This window comes from Pituophis catenifer, unplaced genomic scaffold (genome assembly GCF_029215685.1).
Source record: "Pituophis catenifer annectens isolate HBS135680 unplaced genomic scaffold, rPitCat1.0.hap2 SCAF_4, whole genome shotgun sequence".
Lineage (NCBI taxonomy): Eukaryota > Metazoa > Chordata > Lepidosauria > Squamata > Colubridae > Pituophis > Pituophis catenifer.
Window position 1 is genome coordinate 63332573 of NW_027256884.1, and position 22902 is coordinate 63355474.

Consider the following 22902-nt stretch of genomic DNA (forward strand, 5'->3'; position numbering starts at 1 on the left):
ATAGACACCTGAAATTTGGCCTTAGGACTGGCTGAGTAATGAAAAAAAATGGAAGGAAAGTAGGAGACTTACTGATTTCCTATTATGACAGTTTGCAGAATTTAAGAAATAATTTGTAAATTTCAGTCTGCATAATTCTTTGCTATATAGATTAAGAATTCACCTGTGTGAATCTTGTTTGTATTGATAACAAACACATGCCCATAGAATACACCAGTGCATGAAATTGAGCATCAAATGCATAAATAACTATTATATGATTTGATAGGTGTTATAGATCTGAATAAGTTTAAATTATTAAATTCAGTACTATGGCCTGTCACACTCTTGCTATTATGTCCATAAGAGTTATATGTGCTGATTTGCACTCATACATACTGTATTATTGGAAATTTAGTCATTCAGAGTACTCAGTTTTGGATGGGAGAAGTTATTACATTGTTTTTGTAGTCAAACCACCAATTTGATTTTTTTAAAATACTGAAGGACAGAATAAATAAATATTGAATAACAGAATAACAGAATTGGAAGGGACTTTGAAGGTCTTTTAGTTCAACCCCCTGCTCAAGCAAGAAACTTTATACCATTTCACTGTTATCATGTTGCCCCTATTCCTACTTTTCATTAAACTAGACATACCCAATTCCTGCAACCATTCTTCATGTCAGGGTTCCAAGTAACACCCCCAATGAAAGAAGACTCTGAGGCTAGAAGTTCCTCGAAGTTCCATTTTATTAGAGATGTCATATTGGCACATCTGGGAAAACCCGAATCTGAAAGCTTCCAGGTTTTCCCCACCCAAAAGAAAGTCCAAGTCCCTTCCCCTGCACCCACATGTCCATCACATGGTCCAATCAATGCACCATCCAAACTGGAGATGCCTCCCAGTCACACTTCTCCAGGTGCAGGCTGAACATCTTTGACTCTCAGAGAGAAGAATGTTGTGGGTTCTAAAAATTTTTACTACCAGTTCGGTGGGTATGGCTGGGGGGGCAACTAATTGGGCGTGGCCAACATGACATCACTCATGCACTCAGTCACATGACCCCCCCCAAGCCATGCCTACCGAAAAGGTGGCTAAAATTTTGGGGACTTTTTGAAACTTTTTTTTCAAAACTTTGAAACTCTGACCCCATATCCAGGTTGGGATGCGTGGGGTGGCGGTGGTCATCTCGGCTTTCCCTCCATTGCCCTTCCTGGCCGAAAAGTGCCCCTTCTCGCCTCTGACAGGCCTTCCTTGTGGTTGCAGCCGGAGCAACCCACTCTGCCAGCTCAGGGCAGCGGACTCAGCTGCAGCCCAGATGAGCAAAGGAACTGCAGGGAGCCTCCCGTGTGTTGCACCCCCTCCCAGCCTTCTCCCTGCACCTCCGTACCATTTTCGGGCACCCAGCTTACTGGGCTGCCCCCATCCCTGTCGCGGCTCCAAGGGCGGCGGCTTCGGGAGATGCTGGCAGCATGGAGGCATAGGCGAAGGCTGGGAGTGGGGTGCAACATACAGGAGGCTCCCCGCAGTTCCTCAGCTTGTCTGGGCTGTAGCTGATTGAGGTGCTTTAGCAGCCATGAGCTGTGCTTTCCTCCAAGTCTCACAGAGAAGCACCTGTTTCCCTCTGCCGCCCACAGCGCTTAGAGGAAAGTATGGCTCATGGCTGCTACCGGGCTGCCCCAGTCCCTGTCGCGGCTCCAAGGGCGGCGGCTTCGGGAGATGCTGGTGGCACGGAGGCGCAAGCGGAGGCTGGGAGGGGGGTGCAACATGCGGAGGGCCAAGTCCACTCCCCTTCGCCTCCCCACACTTGTTTACCCATCCCAGAGAGCTCGGGCTACATCTCCTTCCAACCCAGCTGTCTTCCTTGCTGGCGTTGCTCCTGAGCGAACTCTTCCGTCCTCAGCTGTTGCACCTTGTTTGCAAAGTGGCTCTCAAAGAGAAAGAAGCGGGCGTGGCGCACCCAGAGCTACAGTTTCTTCGCAACAGCTGAGGACCTCTTCTGCTTGTAGCTCCAAGCTGCAGGGACGGGGGGGCGGCTGCAATGCCAGCAGCTTCTGTGGGCTCCTTCCCTCAGTGGTTTGTTTTCTTTTACCTCGTCTAGGCGACTTTGTCATTAAAGGCTACTCCGCGCCTTTTGATCTTTCTCGAGCGCGGAGAAAAGCAACCCTGTGTGAAGGGACTGCGCCAGTGCTGAACTTGGCCACTGGCGCACAACGCAGGAAAGACCTCCAGTCATTGCCACCATCTTCGCGCATGTGCAGCTTTCTTCTCACCAGCTGAAGGACTTTTCAGCACCCTGCGGCCAGGCGGCTGAGAGGCTTCTTTGCTCCGGTCAGCTTCAGGTGGGCGAGCAAGCAGCGACTGGGGAACTGGTTCGGGGGCATGGCCTGGCTGCCGTTACTACCGATTTGGAGAACTACTTCGTAAAGTTACTACTTATTTGGTAGAACCGGGTCAAACCAGTAGCAACCCACCACTGTTATTATGGCTAGATATCTCCACCACTCCATGCAATCCCCCCTCCCAGTTTCCCACAGCACTAAATGTGGCAGCCCTAATGATCAAAAGAAAAAGATAGCCTCCACGGCTGACACTTCATATGTTTTAGGTTCCAGTCCCCTAATCATTTGTTGCTCTTCTCTGCACTCTTTCTAAAGTCTCAACATCTGTCAGCCTCATGCTGCTTGCTTGCTTTCAGCTGCCATTGTAATGGGAAGGGGAAGGTATTGATGGTATTTGGGAGGGGGGAGTGGGCTGGTAGAGATGTCTGAAAAAAGGGAGAGAAATTTGCACTGTCTTTTTAACAGCTGAAGAGAGAACTGATAACTGCCAAGGTCAACCATTCCGACATACCAGATAGATGGGGCTGCCTAAAGAAGTATCCCACATGACACCTTGGGAAGATGTGGATTGGACATTTGCCTTGGGACTGTGGGGGGAGGGATTTGGGGGATGCTTTCAATATGTAATTTTCACGCCTATTGCCTCAGACTTTGCTTTTCTTTCACTGCATTCAGTTCATACTCAGTAAAAGTACCTTTCTCTACAAACATGGAGTTGGGGTTTTTCTTTCTTGAGCTTTGAATGGAGGCAAGCTTAACATTAAACAAAGTCTGCTTTAACAGCCATCCCAGAGAAAACTCTACCATGGAGGCTGAGCCAAGAATGTCTGATCAAGACAGTGAACAAGAGGACATGGGAGCCACTGGGTCCACCCCTCTCTTATCCAAGCAAGGTGGGGAGGTTTCGGACTGGATGTCTGAATTACAGCTTGAAGAAAAGCCAGCCAGAGCTAAGTGGTCACTGGGCATGGGGAGGATGGATCCTTCAGAGGAAATCCCCTCAGGGGTGACAGTTACCAGACACCAGTGGGGAGAGGCAGCTTGGCAGGAACAAGACAGAGAAGACCTCCTGCTGACTCAAGCCATGCAACTCCTGAAAGAGGCTTTTGAAAGTTGGAAAGCCCATGAAAAGTATGGATTGCTGGCCCGGAGAGAGACTGAACATCCGGGGGGGGGGGAAGCAGAAGTTGCAGCAAGAGCAGAAGAGGTTCCCAGGGTTCATCCAGAGAGAGAACAAACTGCTGGGGCTCAAGCTGTGGCTGCAGCCCAGGGCCTCCCTATGGGGGGGGCAGGAACAGGGAGGCATCGAATTCCAAAGGTTCCTCCGCTTAATGTAAAATACGGAGGGGACCCCAAGAGATTGGCATTCTTCCTGTCCCAAGTGTGGAACCACATGGAGGAGTATGGGGAGGATTTCCCATTGGATGCTGCCGGTGTGAGATGCTTCACGATGGCCCTGGAGGGGATGGCTGCTGACTGGTGGGTGGGCCTCCATGATGAGAATTCTCTCCTGCTGAGGAATTATGACCAGTTCATGATGGAACTCAGAGGCCACTTCAAGGAACCCCTAGCTGAGCAAAAGGCCAGAATCAGGATGAAATTGATAAATCAAGGGCGGAGATTGGTGGCTGAATACACCCAGGAGTTTCATGAGCTGGTGCGCCACATGAGGGGGTGGTCCCAGGAAGCCCTGATGGAATGTTATAAGGATGGCCTCAATGAGGATGTCTACAGGACATGCTGCTCCCATGGGGCCCCCCGAGACCTGCAACACTGGTACGTGATGGCAGCCGATGTGGAAATTGACCTGATCAGGGATTGTTAGGGGAGCCATGTCTGTAACAAGTCATCCCCTGCCCCCCAGAAAGAAGGCCCTAGAGCATCCAAAGGAGAGTCAACAATGATGCCGAAATCCACAGTATGCTTCCTATGTGGGAAAGAGGGCCACCGGGCTGCTGATTGTTTCTCCAAGCCTGGTTCCAAGCTGACCCCTGCTGGTGGGAAGAAAACTGACCGGCCTCCAGCAAAGAATCGTGAGACGGTTCTGAAAGGGTGGAAGTCATTGAGTTAGCTTCCCCAGGCCTGGGGAAGTTGGGAACTCCGACCACCACAGATGACAGCGATGTCAAAACTGACTCCGATGATGACCCCCTGATAAGTCAGTGTGGGGGCCCCATGACCATCCCAGTTGAACTAAAGGTGCTTTCTTCCGGGACCCAGGGGAAGATGCTAGCCCTCATAGACTCTGGATGCACCAGGTGTGTCATCAGACCTGAGGTGGTGGACAAACTGGGACTGAGACTAAAAGCCCTGAAAGTGCCCATCGCATTTTGCCAGTTGGATGGGTCATTTGTAGGGGGGGCAGCCTACTTTGTGACCGAACTGATTGAAATGTGGATGGGGGACCACCGAGAGGTCTTGAGTTTTATCGTGGCCCTGGCATGGAACAATCCTTTTGCTTGGACTGCCTTGGCTACGGAAATGGAACCCCCAGGTGAACTGGAGGACGGGGTGGTTATGCATCCCCTCCGTCCCCCTGGGGGAGGAAGGGGGCAAACCTTTTTGCATGGCCAAAGCTGCAAAGGAGTGGGCAGCGGTGGTGAGCAAACATGTTGTGGGGGAGGAGAAAATCCCTAAGGAATATTGAGACCTTGGGGGGGCTTTCAGTGAGAAGGTGTCAGATGTGCTCCCACCCCACCGACCCATTGACTGTGGCATAGAGATCCTCCCAGGGGTGAAGCTCCCTAAGCCAAATATCTATTCCATGACCCCACATGAGCTGGAGGAGCTGAGGAACTTTATTGATAAAAACCTAAAATGAGGCTTCATCCAACCAGTGAGGCCGCAAGTGGCTGCCCCGGTCTTGTTTTGGGAAAAGAAAGATGGCTCCCTTCACTTGTGTGTCAACTATAAGAATCTGAACGCGATTTGTGTGGGAAATGTCTACCAACTACCCCTTATGAAATATATGCTAGCTAACCTGGCAAGGGGGAAGATCTTCTCTAAACTGGATTTGAGAGAGGCTTACTGCAGGGTCTGGATTAAGGAGGGGGATGAGTGGAAAACTGCTTTCAATTGCCCCTTGGGTTGCTTTCAATTTAGGGTGCTCCCCTTTGGGCTACAGCCCCCCCCCCCCGCAGTGTCCATGCAATTGATCAATGAGGTGTTACATGAGCATCTTTACAAGGGGGTTCTGTTCTACCTCAATGACATTCTTATCTATGGAGACCATGGACGAACACGTGAAACTGGTGCGGTCCATTCTGAAAAATCTCAGAGCAGCTGAACTGTACGCTAAATTGTCAAAATGTGAATTCCATTAGGTAAGATTGACTATTTGGGTTACTGCATATCTCATGAAATGGATCCAGAGAAAGTCCGGGCGGTCCTGGAGTGGGCACTCCCCCCCCCCGCATCCACAAGCAGCTACAAAGCTTCTTAGGCGTTGCTAACTTCTATCGGCAGTTTATTCCAACATTTGCCCAGATTGCCTTGCCCATTACCAACCTCCTGAAAATAAAGGGGGAAGCCAGGCCAAAGCCCAGTAGGCTGCTCGAATGGACCATGGAATGTCAGGTGGCTTTTGAGAAACTAAAGCAATTGTTTGCTGCTGAGCCAGTCCTGAAGCACCCTGACATGGAGGCCCCTTTCATCGTCCAGGCTGATGCAAGTGATGTAGCTGTCAGAGCAGTGTTACTTCAAGCAAATGCTGATGGGTCTCTACAACCCTGTGCTTATACCTCCTGCAAACTGTCTGAGACTGAACAGAGATGGGTGATTTGGGAGAAGGAAGCTTTTGCTGTCCACTGGGCCTTGCTAACCTGGAGGCATTTCCTTGAAGGGGCAAAACACCCTTTTGAGGTGTGGACAGACCATAAAAATTTAGAAGCCCTAAAAACTCCTCGGAAATTGTCACCAAAACAGGTCTGGTGAGCACAGCACTTCAGTTGCTTCAATTTCTCTTTGCGATACCTACTGGGAGGAAAGAACTTTATGGCTGATGCCCTCTTGCGTCTGCCTCAATACAATGGCACATATCTAGAGGTGGTCCGCCCAATTATCCCTTCGAAGCAGTTGGCAGCTCCTGTTGTTACCAGAGCCCAGATGAGAGGAGACCCGGACCTACCCACTAGTTTAAGAGAGCAGTTAAAAGAAGCACTACAAACTGATGACTGGTTCACCTCTCACAGCAACAAGTGTACTGTTCGTGATGGTCTTGCATGGGTGTGGGCTAAGTTGTATGTCCCGACCAGTCTGAGGGGGGCAGTGCTACATCAGTCCCATGATGCCAAAGTGGCCGGACATTTTGGGTTTGTTAAGACTACATTTGGTCAAAAGACAATTTTGGTGGCCTTCCCTAAAAAGGGATATTGAGGCATATGTCGCTAGCTGCCCGGTATGTGCTTCGGCAAAGAGGCCGCCAGGGAAACCACCTGGGTTACTCCAGACGGTGGCCAGACCAGGGTCTCTGTGGAAGGAGATATCCATGGATTTTATTTACCCAAAAGTAATGGATATACAGTCATTTGAGTGATTACGGACTTGTTCTCCAAACAAGTGCACTTTGTACCCCGTTCAAAATTTCCCTCAGCGAGAACATTGGCTAAATAGTTTATTCTGGGGGGGGCTAGTTCCTATATTGGGGAGGGCATTGCCATTGACATCGTGGGTGGGAGGGGCATATATGGCAGGAGCAGGGGGCCATATCATGTTAGGGGAGGATGCACTCACTATCTGCGAGCGTTTGCGTGCTCCGGCCCTCAATGCTCGTCTCGCACCCCGGGTTGTTCAGATCCTCAGGCCCTGGGCCTTTGGTTGATGTTGTGCAATGCCAGGTCTGTGGTAAATAAAGCCCCCCTCATTTGTGATCTGGTTCAGGAGGGGGGTGCGGACCTGGTAGGTATTATGGAGACCTGGTTGGGCCAGGAGGGGGGGGTCCCCCTCGTTGAGATATGTCCTCCGGGTTTCCATGCATTCCATCAACCGAGGTCCCAAGGGAGGGGTGGGGGGGGTGGCGGTTCTAGTAAAGGAAGGTCTCACCCCAAGGGAGGCACTGTACCTCAGATAGCCGGATGTGAAGCGTCTGAGGCGGCTCAGCAGTTCATGGCTTCCATGACGGCCATGGACCTGACCCAATTAATTTATGGACCCATGCACATGGGAGGACACACTCTGGACTTGATTTTTGTCTCTGGGCAGTGGATGAATGATCTCGAGATAGGGGAGATAGTGATTGAGCCCTTGTCATGGTCGGATCATTCCCTTCTTAGGCTTGTCTTTCTAACCGCCACACCCTGCCGCAGGGAGGCGGAACAGACCAGATGGTTCCGCCCCAGGTGCCTGATGGATCCTGATAGGTTCCAGATGGAGCTTGGGCCATTTCCTGAGGCTCTGACTCATGGCTCGGCTGAGGAGCTGGTGGCCGCCTGGGATAGGGCGGCCGCCGACGCTTTGGACCGAGTCGTGCCTGTGCGGCCTCTGACCTGTCGCTGAGTCTACCTGGCTCCTTGATTCTCCGAGGAGTTGAGGGAGAAGCGCCAGAAAAGAAACCTAGAGAGCAGTTGGAGATCTAGTTGCTCCGAATCTGACCGAACACTGGTAAGATCTCATATTAAGACTTACCTAGTGGCGATAAAAGCGGCAAAATGTAACTATTTTTCTGCTCTTATCACATCGGCAGATAATCGCCCGGCTGCCCTGTTTAGGGTGACCCACTCCCTCCTCCATCTGGGAGCGCGGGAGGATCCCTTGCAGGGTCGTGCTGAGGATTTTGTCCAGTATCTGCATGATAAAATCACTCAGATTCGGGAAGGATTGGTCTCTGACTGGGTAGGTACAGATGGGATGATGGGTGTCGGTCTTGAGACTGCCATTTGGGAGGAGTTCGACCCTGTTGCTCCCGAGGACGTGGACAGGATACTGAGGTGGCTGAACGTGGCCACTTGTTTATTGGACCCATGTCCCTCCTGGTTGGTGCTGGCCTCCCAGGAGGTTATGCGAGGCTGGCTCCAGGGGATTATCAATGCTTCCTTGAGTGAGGGTGTCTTGCCATCCGCCTTGAAAGAGGTGGTGGTGAGGCCCCTCCTCAAGAAGCCTGCTCTGGATCCGGCTGTTTTGGCTAACTACCGTCCAGTCTCCAACCTTCCCTTCTTGGCGAAGGTTGTTGAGAGTGTGGTGGCGTGACAGCTCCCCCAGTACCTGGATGAAGCTGTCTATCTGGATCCGCTCCAGTCCGGCTTCAGGCCTGGGCACAGCACAAAAACGGCATTGGTCGTGTTGGTGGATGATCTCTGGAGGGCTCGGGATAGGGGTTGCTCCTCTATCCTGGTCCTGTTATATCTCTCAGCGGTTTTTGATACCATCGACCATGGTATCCTGCTGCGCCGGTTGGAGGGGTTGGGAGTGGGGGGCACCGTTCTGCGGTGCTTCTCCTATCTCTCCAACTGGTCGCAGTTGGTGTTGGCAGGGGGGCAGAGGTCGACCCCGAGGTGCCTTGTTTGTGGGGTGCCTCAGGGGTCGGTCCTCTCGCCCCTTCTGTTCAACATTTATGTGAAGCCGCTGGGTGAGATCATCCGTGGCTTTGGGGTGGAGTTCCATCAGTACGCTGATAATACGCAGCTGTACATCTCCACCCCAGGCCATCCCAACGATGCCCTTGAAGTGATGTCCCGGTGCCTGGAGGCTGTGCGGATCTGGATGGGGAGTAACAGGCTTCGACCTGTTACTCCCCATCCTTCGATGGGGAGTAACAGACCTTCGATCTAGACCCTTTTCAGTCTGGCTTCAGGCCTGGCTACAGCACGGAAACTGCTTTGGTCACACTGATGGATGATCTCTGGCGAGCCCGAGATGGGGGTCATTCCTCCAACTTGGTGCTACTTGACCTCTCAGCGGCTTTTGATACCATTGACCATGGTATCCTTCTGGGACGACTAAGGGAGCTGGGAGTGGGAGGCACCGTGTTATGGTGGTTCTCCTCCTATCTCTCTGGTCGATCACAGTCAGTGTTGGTAGGAGGACAGAGGTCGACCCCTAGGCCCCTCGTTTGTGGGGTGCCTCAGGGCTCGGTCCTCTCTCCCCTCCTATTTAACATCTAAATGAAGCCGCTGGGTGACATCATCCGACGACACGGGGTGAGGTATCAGCAATACACGGATGATACTGTATAGCTGTATATCTCTACCCTGTGTCAATTCAGTGATGCGGTGGATGTGATGTGCCGGTGCCTGGAGGCTGTGAGGGTCTGGATGGGAGTCAACAGGCTCAGACTTAACCCAGACAAGACTGAGTAGCTGTGGGTATTGCCTCCTAAAGACTATGTTGATTGTCCATCCTTGGTTCTGGCGGGGGGGGGAGAAATTGTCCCCCTCAGAATGGGCTTGCAATTTGGGTGTCCTCCTAGACTAACAACTAAGATTAGAGCAACATCTGACAGCTGTGGCTAGGGGGACCTTTGCACAGGTTCGCCTGGTGCACCAATTGCAACCCTATTGTTATACTCTGTATTTTGTTCTGGCAAGATCCGGCCATGAATGGCGTGAATGAGTTTTTAATGTTTTTAATGTTTTTAATTTTTAAATGTTTTTTTATAATGATTTTTTTTTTAATGTATTGTGAGCCGCCCTGAGTCTTTGGAGAGGGGCGGCATATAAATTGAATAAATTAAATTAATTAAATTAAATTAAATTAAATTAAATTAAATTAAATTAAATTAAATTAAATTAAATTAAATTAAATTAAATTAAATTAAATAAAATTAAATTAAATAAAATTAAATAATTAAATTAAATTAAATTAAATTAAATTAAATTAAATTAAATTAAATTAAATTAAATTAAATTCTGCAGGAGGGCCAAATGTCAGCCTCATGCTGCTTACTTGCTTTCGGCTGCCATTGTAACAGGAGGGGGGAGGTATTGATGGTATTTGGGAGGGGGGGAAGTGAGTTGGTGGAGATGTCTCAAAAACATCTTTTAAGCTGCCTTTTAAGCAGCTGAAGAGAGAACTGATCACTGCCAAGGTCAACCGTTCTGACATACCAGATAGATGGGGCTGCCTAAAGAAGTACCCCACATGACACCTTAGGGAGATGTGGATTGGACATTTGCTTGGGACTGTGGGGGAGGGATTTGAGGGTTGATTTCAATATGTAATTTTTGCACCTATTGCCTCAGACTTTGCTTTTCTTTTGCTGCATTCAGTTCATACTCAGTAAAAGTACCTTTCTCTACAAACATGGAGTTGGGGTTTTTCTTTCTTGAGCTTTGAGCGGAGGCAAGCCTGACAACATCTTTTTATATTGCGGCGACCAAAACTGGATGTAATATTTCCAGTGTGGTCTTGCTAAGGCATTATAAACTGGTATTAACAATTCATATGGTTACTTTATTGATAGAATGAAGTAATGACCTGTAAACTTTTACTAACACTTTTTTACTATATTTAAATAACTTTGTAATCCCTTCTCAGGGACATTATTTAATGGACGTTCTGAATCCATTACAAGGATATTTTTAAAGTGCTGCTTCTCAAAATTAACTTCAATACTTTATCTATTAAATTCATTGACATTACTAAACAGGAGTATCAGTTTTAATGTTTAGTAAGGGAATAAAAGCCTTATTCTCTCTTTGTCTGTCAAAATAATCTTTTGAAAAACTTTAAAAGGCTTCCAATCTTCAGTCAACACTTCCAATGTCCCTGAGCTAAATGGAGATCACAATGATAGTGTTTTATCAGCCAACCTATTAAGAGTCCCATTATTTTCTGTTTTATATGATTTCATATAATAGCTTTTATAATTAAACTAATGACACATTTTTCTTCCTTTTCTGCACTCACCTTTTACTTTCAGACATCATTTAGCTCTTAAGTATGTTTTCCCCTTCTTTCTTTTCTTTTCTTTTCCTTCCCTTAGGAAGGGCTATGTAGTATTTACAATAATGTATTTTATCTCTCTTCCGCAATCATTCAATGAAGTAGAGAAAAATATAAGCAGTTCTGTTGACATAGTTTCACAATTTTTTTAAAATATAAATCTGAGATGAATTGAAAACAATGCCTTTACAGAAAAAATCTGCATAAATAGTCTTCCCATTAGAATAAATTTTAAAAACAGGATAAAGTTTCTTTGTAGTCTAGTATTACTCAACTGAATAATATATAAGAAATGAACTAATGCAGTGCTACATATAAGTATTATAGGATGCTAGTAGCTTTAATCCTTTAAATAAAATCCTGTTGACATAGCAATTATTAGTGTTGACTTTCTTTGGAAGGAGATTGTTTTTAATAACTGAATTAATTTAGAGATATCTAAATTCACTGTTTCCCTGCTGCCAAAGACTGCAATCTGTCTTAGGAATTTTGAGAGTTGAAGTCCACAAGTCTTAAAGTTGCCAGGATTGGAACCCGTACTCTAGATCGCTGGTGTTCTTGTCCTGACTAGATCTGCCAATTTTGCATTTTCTAGAATTTTGTTTTCCAATGTATCCTTGGTTTCATTTTTTTTTCTGGTTAATTTTACCTAATATAGCTATGTTTTACTCTGATCTTTTTCTATATGATTGTAAGAACATATGCCTCTTTCCTTTAATAATTTAGCCATATCACAATGAAACATTCTATGAATTAGTAAACAACTATACTTGTTACTTGGATGAACATACTATTTCTCATTGAAATAGATTTATAAATAGTTACAAATTAGATACTATGAAGATATATCACAAACTAGTTAAAGATTCTTTATTGGAATGCATAAATCTGACTTTACTAGGTATTTCCTGAATGTTCTCTGCTTGCCTTTGGATGTATTTTATCTCTTTTCATTAATAGCCATTGTTGCTTAATCAAAAAATGTACATATACATTGTAATGCAAACCAAATAAATATTGAACGATAATATAGTACAAAATACATTTTAGGGAAGTATGTTGTCACAGGCAGAGGAAATATGAAAGCTATTCTTTATTTTAATTTAAATTAATTTTCAGTAAGATTTAAACACTTGTTTGGGACAGTTTTGTTTTTAATTTATACTATTTCTATTTTCTGATTTATCACTAGTACCTTGAGTTCAGCATTCTGTTTCTTTAGTCCTTCCACTGTATAAGAAATCTCCTTCCATGTTCCAACCTTCATTTTGGCACATTTTAGTCTTTGCTCAGCTTCTTGCTTTGCTTCCAACCATTGTGTTGAATCTTTCAACATTTCATGTAACTGTTGTCTTCGGTTCTGAATGTGACCTTGCACTTCATCCCACTGGTTTTGTATTTCTTCAACTGTGGGAAATAAAGGCAAAAATAAAATATGTCTCTTTATTTTCAAATACTTATTTCAGTGAATTAAAATAGAAGTTAAAAAGAAGATGGAAGAACAAATGCATTTTTTCTTTTAAAAAAACGAAAAAAAAGATACAAATTTACAAAACCTATGGGACACCGCTAAGGCATATATAGAGAAAAATACTTCCCATTCTCTTAAGATACAGAGAGAGAGAGGGGGGGGTGGAGAGAGGGAGAGAGAGAGAATTCTAAGAGTCTTGGTGGCACAGCAGACTAAAGCACTGTTAAGTAACACCAGCTGCCTGCAATTACTGCAAGTTCAAATTTCACCAGGCTCAAGGTTGACTCAGCCTTCCATCCTTTCAAGGTAGGTAAAATGAGGACCCAGTTTGTGGGGGCAATAAGCTGACTTTGTATAAAAAAGAACACCGCTGGGGGGGGGGCGAAAGCCCTACTAAGCAGGTATATACAAAAGTATGAAGGCTATTGCTTAACGCATTGTAAGCTGCCTTGAGTCTCTGGAAAAGGGCGGCATATAAATTGAACCAATAAATAAATAAATAAATAAATAAATAAATAAATAAATAAATAAATAAATATATGAGAGGTATTGTGATTGTTTATATGGCGAAAGAAAACAAAAAGAAGAAACCATGACAGAAAAACCTAGAGGAGGAATTCAGGAAATTAGAGGTAGGATTACAAAAGGAACCTCAAAGTTATAGTGAAAGTGATTGTTAACACTGTTAGCACTTTTAAGGCTGTTCAAGATTATTGGATTCTATATTAAAGAAAGAAAGATTTAAAGTGGAAAGATTACAGTGTGGACTTTAAATAAACTACAATATTTACAAAAGATTTAAAAACAATTGGACTTATTGATTTGGTTGCTGCAAGAAGTATAAATTGAAAGTTAAAAATGGCTTCTAAGCAAATAAAACCCGGCTCTTTTAAAAGTGTTGGAGGATCGCCAGCACAACCATCAAAACTACAATCTTTGTCTACTTCAAATCCACAAATATTGACTTTGGAAGCTTTACAAGAGTCTTTACAGGAGGCTTTTAAGCAGCAAACCTCTGTTTTAGAGGGAAAAATTAAGGGAGTGTCTGATGAGATGGCTGAAATTAAGGAGGTTATCCAAACTTGGAATAAGGAAATAAGAGAAGATATTGTAATGGCATTTCAGGGTCTGGCAAAACACATTGAATTGTTGGATGAAAGGGTAGAAGAAATTAATCAGTCTAATGTGAATTTGGAAAATTAAATGTATGAAGTTCAGATCAAGATGGATAGGGTAGACGATGAAGTGGTGATGTTACAATATAGAGCGATGGAGTTTGCCCTGAGAGTAAGAGGTTTGAGAGAGCACAATCGAGAGAATTTGAGAGAGATCTTTGCAGAGGTGTTTGTAAAGATAACTGGAGAGCAACAAGCAGATTTTCATTGCAAATTGACAAAATATATCGCGTTAATTCCTGGTTTGCCAGACAGAAACAATTGCCAAGAGATATTGTGATTTATTTTACAACGAGGAGGATCCGAAATGAAATTTTACAAGCCTTCTATAAAAATAAACTCCAATTGGCAGGACAAGAGGTTTTAGTACTGAAAGAAATCCCCCCAAAAATGTTGAGAAACAGAAAAGAGTTTACTTTTTTGGTGGATGAACTTAGAAATCGACAGATCCAATTTAGATGGGATGTTCCAGCTGGACTAGTAGTGAATTACTTGGGAGAAAGGTATCATCTTAACACAATTTGGAAGGCAAAAGATTTTCATACTAATGTATTAAAGGCTGGATGCCCACCATCTCCGGAAATGAGGAGAAAAAAAGAAGAGCTGGCAATACAGGGACAGAAGGAAGGTAAACAGCCACAAGCTGAAGGAGAGACTTCGCTTATTGAAGAAGATTTATTGCAATTTTTTGGTACTGTTACTTTGAAATTAGCAGAAAAAAGAGAAGAACCAAAAAATCAAAGACAGACCCGAGCTGCAGCCAAACGAAGAGAACAAGACCTAAAGATACAGCAAACCCAAATGAAAGCTCAAGAAACTACAAAAACAGAAGCAGTGGGAGGAGCAAGGCCAAAGAGAAGAGTGCAGGAGGATTTCCAGCTGGCGCTCCAGAAGCTTCAAGGTGCCACGAATGGCAATTAAATTTTTGACCTGGAATGTTAATGGTTTAAATTCACCGCAAAAGAGGAAGAAAATATTTCACTATTTGAAACAGTTTAAAAATGATGTAATTTGTCTACAAGAAACACATATTAGAGTGACAGATCAAAAATATTTGATAAATTCAAGATTGGGAACACATTTTGTTGCATCTGCTTCAGAGAAGAAAAATGGTATAGTTATATACCTAAAGACAGATTTAATAGCTAAACTAATTGAGGCAGATGTTCAAGAAAGATACATTGCAATTGAATTTTTAACAGAAGGGAAGAAAACACTCTTAATTGGAGTATATGCTCCCAACCAACAGCAAGAAAAATGTTATAAGCTTTTGCACACCAAAATAATACAATGGGATTACAAATCGTGTATATTAATGGGTGATTGGAATGGAGTATTGGATACCCAAAAAGACAAAAAAGGATTATTTCAAAACACCCAAAATCGTGCTAGACTGCCTAAATCTTTTTTTGATATGATGGATGATATGGAGCTGAGCGATATCTGGTGAGAACGAAATGTTGAAGAAAAGGATTTTACTTTTTTTCCTGATAGACACCAATCTTTTTCTAGGATTGATTTTATACTAATCACTAATGATTTTATTTCTAGGGTGAATAAGACGAAGATATGTTCAAGAACTTTAACTGATCATAGCCCGGTGTGGATGGAATTGGAGCAGGAAAAGGGAGCTAGAAGGTCTTGGAGGATAAATGAAAATTTGTTTAGATATGAGGAAAATGTGAAAGAATGTAAAAAAACAAATGAAAGAATTTTTTGTTATGAATATGCACAAGGGTACATCTATGGAAATGGTTTGGGATGCAAGTAAAGCATATATGAGAGGAATTTTAATACATTTGAATAATAAATATAGACGTAGACAAGAAAAGAAATGGAGGGATTTAGAAGAGGAAATAAAAAAGAAAAAGCAGGCATTTATATTGAATCCAACAGATAAGAAAATAAAGGAAACAATAAATTTGTTGCGAGGACAGTTTAATATGCTGATGGCAGACCAAGTGGCAACTAATTTACAATATGCTAAACATAATACTTTCTGTAATGCGAATAAACCAGGTAGATGGTTAGCTTATTTGTTAAGGAAAAAACAAAAGCTACGTACCATAGAAAAAATAGAATACAAAGGTAAAGGGGTATATCAACAAAATATGATTAAAAAAGCTTTTTTAGAATTTTATACAAAGTTATATGCTAGTGATACAATTCAAGGAAAAGATAGATAGATATTTACAGGAGGAGAATATTCCTCTAGTTACACCAGAGCAAAGGGAAGGATTGAACCAACCAATAAGTTTGGAGGAAATTATTTTAGCAATTAAACAGTTAAAAGGGGGTAAAGCTCCAGGCACAGATGGACTGACAGCTGTTTATTATAAAAATTTGCAGTTAGAAATGGTAGAACCACTTAAGGAATTATTTAGCAAAATTCAAGCTGGAGGAAATGTACCCCCATCCTGGAGAACACCTTTTATTTTATTGATCCCAAAGGAGGATCAAGATCATAGTCAACCTAAAAATTATAGGCCAATATCGTTTTTAACTACTGATTATAAGATTTTTGCTAAAATATTAGCAAATAGGTTAATGATAGTTATGCAACAAATGATTCATAATGATCAATCTGGATTTATAAGTGGGAGACAAATGAAAGGTAATGTAAGACAAATTGTAAATTTATTGGAATATTTGGAAAGAAACAACCAAGTCCCTGCAGCGCTTATTTTTTTGGATGAGGAGAAGGCATTTGATCGATTGAATTGGCAATTTTTATTGAAAATAATAGAAAAGATGCAGTTTGGAGAGTATTTTACACAATCTATTAGAGCAATATACCAGAGACAAACAGCACAAATAATAATTAATGGTGGTTTAACAGAAACTTTTGAAATTGAAAAAAGAACAAGACAGGGATGCCCTTTATCACCATTATTGTTTATTTTAACTTTGGAATTTTTATTGAATAAAATACGAGGGTCAAATAAAATAAAGGGAATTAAAATTAGACATCATGATTATAGACTAAGAGCATTCGCAGATGACTTGATTGTTACTTTAACTCAACCAGTACAATCAGTTATAGGCTTAATGGATATAATTAGCCAATATGGACAAGTGTCTGGATTTAAAATAAACAAACAAAAAACAAAGATAATAACTAAAAATATGACGGTAAAGCAAAAAGAAGAACTAGAAAGATTAACGGGATTTGAAATAGTAAAAAAGGTTAAATATTTAGGGGTACATATTACAGCTTCAAATGTAAAATTATATAAAAATAATTATGAATTGTTATGGCAAAAAATACAGAAAGAGATGGAGAATTGGGGAAAATTATAATTACCTTTGTTGGGAAGAATAGCAGCAATAAAAATGAATGTTTTACCCAGGTTTTTATTTTTGTACCAAATGATACCAATACTCAAGAAAGATGAAAATTTGAGGGAATGGCAGAAAGGTATTAATAATTTTGTTTGGGCAAGGAGAAGACCGAGAATAAAGTTAAAAATAATGCAAGATATACGTGAAAGAGGAGGTCTTAAAATGCCTAATTTAAGATTATACTATGAAGCAGCTGTCCTATCAATAATTAGTGACTGGATTAATTCAACAGATGAAAGAATATTGAATATTGAAGGATATGATTTGTTATATGGTTGGCATGCTTATTTATTATATGATAAGAAGGTGGATAAATCCTTTAAAAGCCATATATTAAGGAATGCCTTGTTACGAGTTTGGAAAAAGTATCAATATAAGTTAAATTATAAGATACCTATATGGGCAATACCCAGACATGCGATAGAGAATATAAGTGTATAACAAAAGCAAGAGGTAATTACCTATAAAGAGCTTCTTAAAATGGAAGGGGGTATATTGCAATTAAAGTCCTTAAATGCATTAAAAGAAGAAAGGATAATTCAAGCTTGGTTTCAGTATGGACAGCTGCAAGCTAGATGGAAAGAAGATCAGAGAATTGGTATCATGCAGAACGAGGAAAATTTGGTAAAACAAATTAGAGATCAAAGCCAAATGCACATAAAAAGATTATATAATATATTGATAGAAATAGATTCAAAAATGGAATTAGTTAAGGATTGTATGATAAAATGGGCACAAAATATTCAGGAACCAGTAATGATGGAAACTTGGGAAAAAATATGGGTTAGAAATGTGAAATTTACGCAAGCGCAAAATTTAAGAGAAAATTTTTATAAAATGTTTTAAAGATTGCATTTAGATCCTAAAAAGTTAGCTTGTATGTATCCAAATTTGCAATCTAAGTGTTGGAGATGCGATTGTGATGATGCCACCTATTATCATATATAGTGGACTTGTAAAAAAGTTAAAGCATTTTGGATTAAAATATGGTGGATTATCCAAAATATGCTTAAAAAGAAGATAAGGTTTACTCCACAGTTGTTTTTGTTTGGTATAATCACAGATTGTATGGTTATAGAGACTAAATTGATCTTAAATTTAATAACTGCAGCTAGACTTTTGGTGGCGCAATATTGGAAGAAGGAAGATCTGCCTACTATTGAAAAATGGACATTAAAAGTAACGAATTTAGCAGAAATGGCAAAAATTTCAGCATATTTGAAAGATCATTCACAAGAAAGATATATATTGGAATGGAGAAGATGGATTGATTATATTCAAAACAAATATCGGACTAAAAAGTATCAAATAGCTTATGAATGAATAAAAAAATTAAGAGTATTCATATTTAGTTAAGTAAAAGGGGAGTTAAAGTGTGAAGTGGAGGGATAGGAGTCCATAGATAGTTAGCTTAATTTAGTATATGATTGTTAATTGTTATACCTTGTATTTTGTTCTGGCAAGCTCTGGCCATGAATGGCGTGAATGAGTTTTTAATGTTTTTAATGTTTTTAATTTTTAAATGTTTTTTTTATAATGATTTTTTTAAATGTATTGTGAGCCGCCCTGAGTCTTTGGAGAGGGGCGGCATATAAATTGAATAAATTAAATTAAATTAAATTAAATTAAATTAAATTAAATTAAATTAAATTAAATTAAATTAAATTAAATTAAATTAATTCAATTCAATTCAATTCAATTCAATTCTGCAGGAGGGCCAAATGTCAGCCTCATGCTGCTTACTTGCTTTCGGCTGCCATTGTAACAGGAGGGGGGAGGTATTGATGGTATTTGGGAGGGGGAGAAGTGAGTTGATGGAGATGTCTCAAAAAAGGGAGAGAAATTTGTGCTGTCTTTTTAGCAGCTGAAGAGAGAAATGATCACTGCCAAGGTCAACCGTTCTGACATACCAGATAGATGGGGCTGCCTAAAGAAGTACCCCACATGACACCTTGGGGAGATGTGGATTGGACATTTGCTTTGACTGTGCGGGAGGGATTTGAGGGTTGATTTCAATATGTAATTTTTGCACCTATTGCCTCAGACTTTGCTTTTCTTTTGCTGCATTCAGTTCATACTCAGTAAAAGTACCTTTCTCTACAAACATGGAGTTGGGGTTTTTCTTTCTTGAGCTTTGAACGGAGGCAAGCCTGACAACATCTTTTTATATTGCGGCGACCAAAACTGGATGTAATATTTCCAGTGTGGTCTTGCTAAGGCATTATAAACTGGTATTAACAATTCATATGGTTGCTTTATTGATAGAATGAAGTAATGACCTGTAAACTTTTACTAATACTTTTTTACTATATTTAAATAACTTTGTAATCCCTTCTCAGGGACATTATTTAATGGACGTTCTGAATCCATTACAAGGATATTTTTAAAGTGCTGCTTCTCAAAATTAACTTCAATACTTTATCTATTAAATTCATTGACATTACTAAACAGAAGTATCAGTTTTAATGTTTAGTAACGGAATAAAAGCCCAGATTTCTAAGGTATATATCGACTTAGCCGAAGCGTTCAGCAAGGAGGAATGTAACCTCCTCCCCCCTCATTGGCCCACAGATTGTGCCACCAAATTAGAACCTGGAGCCAAGTTGCCAAAACTCAAGATGTACTCCATGATGCCTGCTGAAATGACCGAGTTGAGGAAGTACATTGAGACCAACCTAACCAGAGGGTTCATTGAGCCTGCAAAATCCAGGGTGGTCACCCCAGTATTGTTTAAAGAGAAGAAAGATGGGGGGCTAAGATTATGTGTGGACTTTAGAAATGTAAACTGCATTTGCATACAAAATACATATCCCCTACCACTAATGAAAGACTTACTGAACTACTTGTCAAAAGGCAAGATTTTCACCAAGTTGGATCTAAGGGAAGCCTACTACCAGGTTCGCATAAAGGAGGGAGATGAATAGAAGACTGCTTTTAACTGCCCCCTGGGCAGCTTCCAATTCTGGGTCATGCCTTTTGGACTCCAAGGGGCCCCTGCAGTCTTCATGCAACTGATCAATGAAGTTCTGCATGAACACCTGTATAAGGGGGTCCTTGTTTACCTGAATCACATTCTTATATTCAGCGAAAATATGGAACAACATGTCAAATTAGTCAGGTGAGTGCTGAAAAAACTCCTAGCGACCAAACTTTATGCAAAGCTGTGAAAATGCGAATTCCATAAGGAGTCCTTGGAATACTTGAAATACAGGATGCCATATCAAGGAATCAAAATGAACCTGGGGAAGGTGAAGGAGGCAACCCCCACGAACCTGTAAGCAACTTCAAAGCTTCATGGGGTTTGAAAAATTTTACAGACAATTCATCCCATCCTTCGGCAAGGTTGCTCTCCCCTTGATGGAATTACTAAAAACTGGTCCACTTCCACCAAGCCAAAACCTAGTCAACCCTTAGCTTGGACAATGGACTGTCAAAAATCCTTTGAACAATTAAAATGCCTATTCGCAGTGGAGCCGATTCTCCAGCACCCTGACCCAAATAAACCCTTTGTGGTCCAGGCTGATGAGAGTGATGTGGCTGTGGCTGCTATTCTAGTGCAAAATCATGCCCAAAATGAACTAATGCTGTGTGCTTACATATTGAGAAAGTTAATGGACACTGAGTGTAGATGGGCGGTATGGAAGAAGGAGGCTTTTGTGGTGCAATGGGCTCTCCTATCCTGGAGACACTTCCTAGAGGGGGTTAAGGAGCCTTTCGAAGTGTGGACTGATTACAAAAACCTTGAGGCGCTGAAGACCCCATGCAGGTTCACTTGGCTCAGTATTTCAAATGCTTTAACTTCAACCTGAAATACATTCCGGGAGGGGGGGGGACCTATTATTTGATGTTCTCTCCCGTAAGCCCCAGTTTGACAGCCGATGATAGTTCGGTTGAGATAGTTCATGCCATGATCTCTGAGATTCAGCCACTAGAGTGCAAACATGCCGTGGTTCTGACCTCCCTGAAGACAAGTTGACAGCAGAGTTAAAAACGGCACTCTCAATCGATTCCTGGTTTGAGGAAAACCAGACGGACCTAACTCTAAGAGAGGGATTGGCTTGGAAGGGGAGTAAGATTTATGTGCCCAGCAGCATGAGACTCCTGGTGCTAAAGAGGGGTCATGATTTTTGACTAGGGGGCCACTTTGGATTTTTAAAAACCCTCCAGTTTACTGCTAAGTTCTGGAAGGAGTTCCTATGGTCCATTGGGGTTTAGCTCAGCTTTCCACCCATCGACTAACGGATCCGCTGAAAAATCGAACACAATGGTGGAACAATAGATTAGATGTTATGTAAATTATCAACAAGAAAACTGGGTGGAGTTATTACCATTTGCAGAAGTGGCTTATAGTAATGCAGTACACAGCAGTACTGGGTTCATTCCTTTTCAGATAACTATGGGCCGATGCCTGAGTTGCCTAGTGAGCCGCCCACTTCCATGTCCTTAACAGAATGGATGACCTCATTAAAAAAGGGTTGGGAGAATACTAAGAAAACTTTAGCTGAATCAGGGGGAAAATATAAGGCCCAGGCTGATAAACGCCGGTCTCTCAACCACCTTTCCGAACAGGAGATAAGGTGTATTTATCAACCAAATACCTAAGATTGAGGATAGCTAGCAAGAAGTTTGGACCCAAATTCATAGGTCCCTTCCCTATAGTGAAAGTGATTAACCCAGTGACTGTCCAACTTAGCCTCCCTTGCATATTAGGGAAAGTACACCGAGTTTTTCACAGTAGCTTATTGAAACCAGCAAGAGGATCTAACTTAAGGCCCTTATCAGCTGCTCCCCACTTCCTTTGGTAGTACAAGGGGAGACTCATTATGAAGTTAAAAAGATCCTTGACTCTAGACCAGGGATCCTCAAACTACATCCCACGGGCCGGGTATGGCCCGCTGACATAATGTATCCAGCCCACGCAGTGGTGGGATTCAGCCCCGCCCCCTGCCCTGCCTCCTGCCCGACCACTCCCATCCACTCCTCACATGGCTAGCTTTTCGGCCGAAGAGGTTGTAGGGAAAAAATGCCTTTAAAAGCCTCTGGCGATCCCAGCTGAGTTGCCTGAGGCTTCTAAAAGCATTTTTTTCTGCAACCTCTTAAGGTTGTAGAAAAAATGCTTTTAAAAGTTAAAAAAAAAGTTGGCCACACCCACCCATCGTGACCCAATGGTGCGGTAGGTGTGCTGCCGCTGCCACCGCTCAAGCAGGAGAGAAGAAAGAGAGATGGAGAGGAAGAGAGATGAAGGAGAGAAAGAGGAGGGAAGAAAGAGATGAAGGAGAGAAAGAGAGGGGGGAGAAAGAAAGAGATGAGAGAGATGAAAGAGACACACAGAGATACCTGTTTAAAAGAAAATACTAGGAGCCACAAAACCTGGGTGGGAGTAAGTGATATGAAGTTGGCAATGCCAACCCAGGTTTAAGGTTGTGTTTAAGTGTTTACATGTGTTAAAGTTGCAGACCCCTGACCTACCCCATCCTGATCTACCCCTGACCTACCCCATCCTTCACCCTGCAGCCAGTCCTGTAGGCCTGCGCCCACCTCCCACCTGGGCAGCAGCAGCCTACCTACCCCGGTTGTATCTCCTTGCCCTGCAGTCAGCCCCGAACACCCGCCTCGGACTGCCTCGGACTGCTCCAGTAGGTCATATTTATTTAATTAATTTAATTAAGTGCTGCAATTGGCATAAATGATGACCGGTCAAAAGTGCAAGGA

At 42.5% G+C, this 22902-nt stretch overlaps 1 protein-coding gene across 9 annotated transcripts in view; it reads right to left on the bottom strand.

Annotated features, from left to right (window-relative positions):
* DMD (dystrophin) overlaps positions 1–22902 on the bottom strand; it is a 2096968-nt gene that overhangs the window by 610101 nt on the left and 1463965 nt on the right. For all 9 annotated transcript variants that reach the window (XM_070944209.1, XM_070944203.1, XM_070944204.1 and 6 more), the window contains one exon: positions 12398–12609. In XM_070944209.1, the coding sequence (XP_070800310.1) occupies positions 12398–12609 (212 nt within the window). The remainder of the gene's footprint in view (positions 1–12397; positions 12610–22902) is intronic.